Source organism: Selaginella moellendorffii, unplaced genomic scaffold (genome assembly GCF_000143415.4).
Source record: "Selaginella moellendorffii unplaced genomic scaffold, v1.0 SELMOscaffold_101, whole genome shotgun sequence".
NCBI classification, from domain to species: Eukaryota; Viridiplantae; Streptophyta; class Lycopodiopsida; order Selaginellales; family Selaginellaceae; genus Selaginella; species Selaginella moellendorffii.
Window position 1 is genome coordinate 597,644 of NW_003314362.1, and position 5,267 is coordinate 602,910.

Genomic DNA, 5,267 nt, shown 5'->3' on the forward strand with positions numbered 1-5,267 from the left:
TCATCTCAACAAAAACTAGCTCCTTAAATCAAAACTCATTTACTCTATTTAGGTACTTACATTCATTTACATAAAAAGAAATAGCAAATTAACGAAATCCAAGAAATGCAGCAAATAATTATAATTGATATTAATGTCTAAAAAAGTTGTTTTAAAAAAAATTGATCTCCCTTTCTTCCTTTTAGATGAAAAGATAACCATGTACATATAATAGCCATAAAATGGTTATCCAATTAGAGTATGACATGTGGACTATACACATGTGCAATTGCATGCACATGGCACCTGTTCATTTTTTAATCACTTCAGTAACAAAACTATATTACAAAAAAATTGGATTTCCATACACTATCCCAAGAGCATAAACAAGGTCAATGCTTGAATGCATAGCAGTGTGAGAGCAGCGGTTGTGGTCTTCTTTTTAGGGTAGGCAATTCTGAAATCTCAAGAGAGGAGATGGGTGCCATGGGTTAGAGGAGCCAGATCTTTCCTTTCTCGCACTAGAGAAATCCTGGATTTTGAAATATTAATTAAAAAATTTCATAAATGTTTCGGCTTATATTACCACATACATGCTCTTTAGGGATTTTGGCTAGGGTTTCTTGCCACACTCGAATTACGTGCTGGAAGCAAGGCATTAGGAGTGAGACAGCATCCAAGTATTGAAATCCAATAGCTTCCATCCAATCCAATCCTATGCCTAGCCATGGCACTGTTGCAACACAGATCCATTTGTATGGCCGATTCCAAGTCTTCAGCTACCGCTACCGCTAAAGACTTGGATGCTCTCTAGGTATTGGAGCCCCGATCAAAATGCCAGAGATCCACTGTCCTGGCTATGGCACTGTCCTGACCGTGTCCAAATATCTTGGTGTTGTCCCTGTTTTTTTATTGATTGCTACTATACTAGGAGAATCTAATGGATGCCAATGGCACTCACTTGTTCATGGATCATAGTAGTACAATGGAGGTATTCTAACATAGCTTTAAATATAGCATTCTTCATCCCCTTTTCCATGGAAATTTTGACACCATTGTGGATTTTCTTCTTTTCTAGAGCTTAGATGTTCCATTGGTCGGAAACAAGGGTCTGGATTTCGAGGCTGAGTCAGTCTTCAATCAGGAATTCATCAAGGTATTCATCAGGAAAATGAAAAGTTCCTCTTTGCTGTGTTCTTATTTCTCCTATGTCTTTGCAGGTGAAGCTTTCAGACTACTTCTATGTCATGTTGTTCTTCTATCCTTTGGACTTCATGATCATTTGCCCGATAGGTTGGTTGATGACAATTGCGTTGGTTTGAAGATTTCTTCAAACTTTTCTTTTCCTCCTACTAGAAATTGCCTCTTTCTGTGATCGTTACTCGGAATTTGAGAAGATCAACACGGAAGTGCTCAAAGTCTCTGTTGACAGTGTGGTACATGGGATATTTTTTTTTTGCTCTCTCACTAACAAAAGGATGTTTTTGCAGTTTTCCCATCTGTCTTGGGTTCAAACTGAGAGAAAGTTGGGTGGCCTAGGCAATTTGCACTATCCCCTTGTTTCAGACATCTCCAAGTCAATCTCCAAGGCTTACAACGTACACATCTCTAATCTGGTTTGTGAGAAACTCAGTGGATATTTTGTGCAGATGACATTCTTTGTATGTCTAGGGAATTGCCCTCTGAGGCCTCTTCATGCTAGCAGCAGGGAGTCAAAAACAGCAAGCCAGCAGCAGCAAGTGGCACAAGCGGCAAGCGAGTGATGATCCAGCTCCATCTCGCAATGCAGTGGTGCAGCTATGAGCATCCAACTCCAGCCGTAGCTATTGCCAATTTCATTTCTAGCTGCAAGCAGCATTGTAATTGAGCGGCGGTTTAGATATCAATTCAATTAATGATCCAGATTTTTGCTTATGTGACATCTAATGTGGCAATCTTGGTATCACGTGGAAATCACATTTGAAAATTTATACATTATGAAACCATTGTAGTTTTATGTTCGTGATTTACATGCTTATAAATCTAAAATGAATTATAATTGAATTTTTGAGAATTTATAAATGTTTCATTTGAATTTCATTTTGGTGCACCGGTGTTATTTGTGAAAAAGAAAGATGGATCTATGCGCATGTGCATAAACTACCGATTGCTCAACAAGTATACAAAGTAGAATAAATACCTTTTACCAAGGATTGAGAACCTGTTCAATAGGTTGGGAAAGGTATTGTGAAATTTAGTTTTTCACTAATGTTATTGCACTATGGAGCCATCACAAGCCTAAAATTCCAAGTTCTATTTCTGGGCAGCTTGAAACATTGTATGATCCAGACACACTGGAAGAATCCACTTGAAGACTTGGGTCCAAGAAACCAAGGATTCTCTTGGCAAATGCCACAAGCAAAACATTCCAAAGCTGTCCTTAATCCAATTAGCTCGATTTGGCAGCCAGGGTGCTCTTTCCCTGTGCTTCAGATTTGTTTAGGTTCACACAGATCAACACCCATTCTCGTGAACAATGGAGGTATGAAATCCATGTAAATGTAGACGAATATACTAGATAGAATATTCTTAGCCCATGCGAATCCTATGCGTATATACCTTCAGGACCAATGGCAAAGGAAAATTCACAGCTGACACTTTACTGATCACAATTCTAAATGCACGCACCAACCCCACACCAACTACGTATTTTTTTCAATATCACAGGCCACAACCTGCACTTGCTACTTTGTCATTTTAGAAAAAAATCTCCAAAGCTTCTCTGACCCCACCAGATCAACAGAGCAATATCTTGACACGCTCAGGACCATCGCAGGTATGGCGGAAGAGCGTCATCTTGGTGTGGCAATTGTGATCGGCGTGACCGGCATCAATGGAAACAGCATCTGCCGCAAGCTCCTGGAGCGATCCTGGCAAGTCTACGGCACGGGGCGCCGCGATCGCCCCGACTGGCTGCCCAGCAAGGTGAGCTACGTGCAGCTGGATCTGCTGGATCAGGTGGATGTGCAGACCAAGCTGTCACCGCTCAAGAACCGCATCACGACTCTCTTCTGGGCGGCCTGGATCCCCATGAAAACGGAGGAGGAGAACTGCGATGCGAATGGGACGATCTTCCGCAACACCCTCGACGCTCTGCTTCCAGGCGCGCTCCGCCATATCTGCCTGACCACGGGGGCGAAGCACTACCTGGGGCCATTCGATCGGTGGAGGGATGTGATGCCCGCGGAGGCTCCGTTCCGGGAAGACTATCCCAGGCTTCCGGTCCCCAACTTCTACTACGTCCAGGAGGATCTCCTGTTCGACAGGGTGAAGCAGCACCCGCATCTCACATATTCGATCCACCGGCCCAGCGCCATCTTCGGATTCGCGCCCAGGAACTATATGAATTGCATCCTGGCGCTGGTTGTTTACGCCGCGATCTGCAAGCGCGACAAGCTGCCATTCCGATTCTTCGGGAGCAGGGCAGCGTGGGAGGGCCTGACGGATGCATCCGATGCGGATCTGATTGCCGAGCAGGAGATCTGGGCTGCCACGCATCCGGCTGCCAAGAACCAGGCGTTCAATATCACCAACGGGGATGTGTTCAAATATAAGCAGCTTTGGGCTGTGATCGCGGACGAGATGGGGGTGGATCCTGCCCCGTTCGACGGCGAGAGCGTCAGCCTGGAGCATCTGATGAGGGGGAAGGAAGGGAGCTGGGATGCTCTTGTGCGCGAGCACAAGCTGCTGCCGACAAAGTTCCACGATGTTGGGCAGTTTTGGTTCCTGGATACAATGTTCGGGGCTCCAGTAGAGAACTTGAGCAACATGAACAAGAGCAAGGAGCTCGGGTTTCTGGGATTTCGGAACAGCGAGAAGTCTGTGCGGCACTGGATTCAGGTGCTCAAGGCGGAAAAGATCGTTCCCTAATTCTCTGGTTGCAGGAGGAGTACGGTCTGCTCTACATATAAGTGTAATGCTCTTCAAAATTAGAGAAATGCTCACAAAGGATTATCGCGTCGGATATTTGCTCTGAGCCCATTGCTTAACGCACACTAATGACGTGGTGTTCCGGGCTTACGGCGGCGGGCCGCCTCTCCCTTCGCGCTCTTTTCGAGATGGTGCTACGTCGGGCGGTGGATCTCCTCGAGCGATAGGTCGTCAAGTTTTTGGGCAATAAAGAAGGAAACAACGAAGTATTGAATCTTTCTTATTTCTTTGCAGGTGTTTATGCTTTCAGAAGGATCTCCGGGTGTCTTGGCAAACATGAAGCGTGAACATGAAGTTTGTGACAGACATGTTCTTTTCAGCCAGGTCTTGTTTGGCTTGGGAGACACTAATATAATATCCTTCTTAATATTATATCCTTCAGGAAAGATTCAGAAAGAAGGACCAGCAGATTAGTGAAAACTTTTTTGTGGCACGGTATTGTTTGCACGCATCTGACATGAGCTTTAGTGCACGTTTTATTTTCCAAAGGATCGGTTCTCAACCTTGGAAACGACGTTGAGCGCCTCCACTGCTTTCATAGGATGTCAAGGGCCTTGCCATGGACAGGTTTCACAGTGCTCCTATTGAGAATCGTGAATTAAATCTTTCTTTCAGGAAACGGATTCAAGGCGCCTTTGTTCTCAAAGAAGCACATGGTGCTCGCTAGATGGCCTGGGAGAGGAATTGTTCTCAAAAGCACTGGTTCGTTTGACACTCAAATGAAAACTGGTATGTTGAAGATTGCAAGTTTTATAGAGGTTTTTGTCTGTTAAGATACACTCACTATTAGTATTAGTAATAACTTGTCAGCAATTTTCAAAAACTTGTTAAGAATTTAGTTTGTATTATTTTTTCTGTAGAAATGATAATGATTTGCTATGTGTTGTATGTAACAATGCTTGGTTTGCTTAATAATAGTGTTATTCCTATTTATTTATCCAATTGATCAAATAAAGTTTATAATTATAAGCATGTTTGTAATTTATAAACACAAGATTAATCTTATTACCATTAGATGGTAGAAGGAAAAAAAATATACTAAAAAGGGTTTAAGAAAGTTTAGAATTTATAAACATGTTTATAAATTATAAATACAAGATTAATCTAAATGAGTAATATTTATTAGATGATAGAATATCCTAGAATATCCAAATATATTCTAAATATATATAAACTCATGAATTTGGACTTCCCAGGAGGTCACTTAACCCAAACTCAAGGATATATAACCCCAAAAACATTTAATCTTAAGTATCCCAAAACCATTAATCGAGTGAAAAAATATATAGATAGTTTTTTAAGTTGTTCTCTTTAGTTAC

At 42.4% G+C, this 5,267-nt stretch overlaps 2 protein-coding genes across 3 annotated transcripts; both read left to right on the forward strand.

Annotated features, from left to right (window-relative positions):
- The first annotated feature begins 584 nt into the window (after positions 1 to 584).
- Positions 585 to 1,893, forward strand: LOC9629347 (2-Cys peroxiredoxin BAS1, chloroplastic). 2 transcript variants are annotated; one of them, XM_024663629.1, is made up of 5 exons: positions 585 to 970; positions 1,058 to 1,135; positions 1,200 to 1,272; positions 1,336 to 1,595; positions 1,651 to 1,893. In XM_024663629.1, exons 1-5 carry the CDS (start codon positions 920 to 922, stop codon positions 1,663 to 1,665), a joined length of 477 nt encoding a protein of 158 aa, XP_024519397.1. In that variant the 5' UTR covers positions 585 to 919; the 3' UTR covers positions 1,666 to 1,893. The 2 variants fall into 2 exon arrangements, 1 of the variants encoding a protein (XP_024519397.1); XR_002990861.1 differs by having other exon boundaries at positions 585 to 1,135; positions 1,200 to 1,415; positions 1,470 to 1,595.
- An 859-nt stretch (positions 1,894 to 2,752) lies between these two features.
- On the forward strand, positions 2,753 to 3,982 carry LOC9629017 (3-oxo-Delta(4,5)-steroid 5-beta-reductase). Its single transcript, XM_002989781.2, has one exon. It carries the CDS (start codon positions 2,797 to 2,799, stop codon positions 3,886 to 3,888), a length of 1,092 nt encoding a protein of 363 aa, XP_002989827.1. The 5' UTR covers positions 2,753 to 2,796; the 3' UTR covers positions 3,889 to 3,982.
- The last annotated feature ends 1,285 nt before the right edge of the window (positions 3,983 to 5,267 follow it).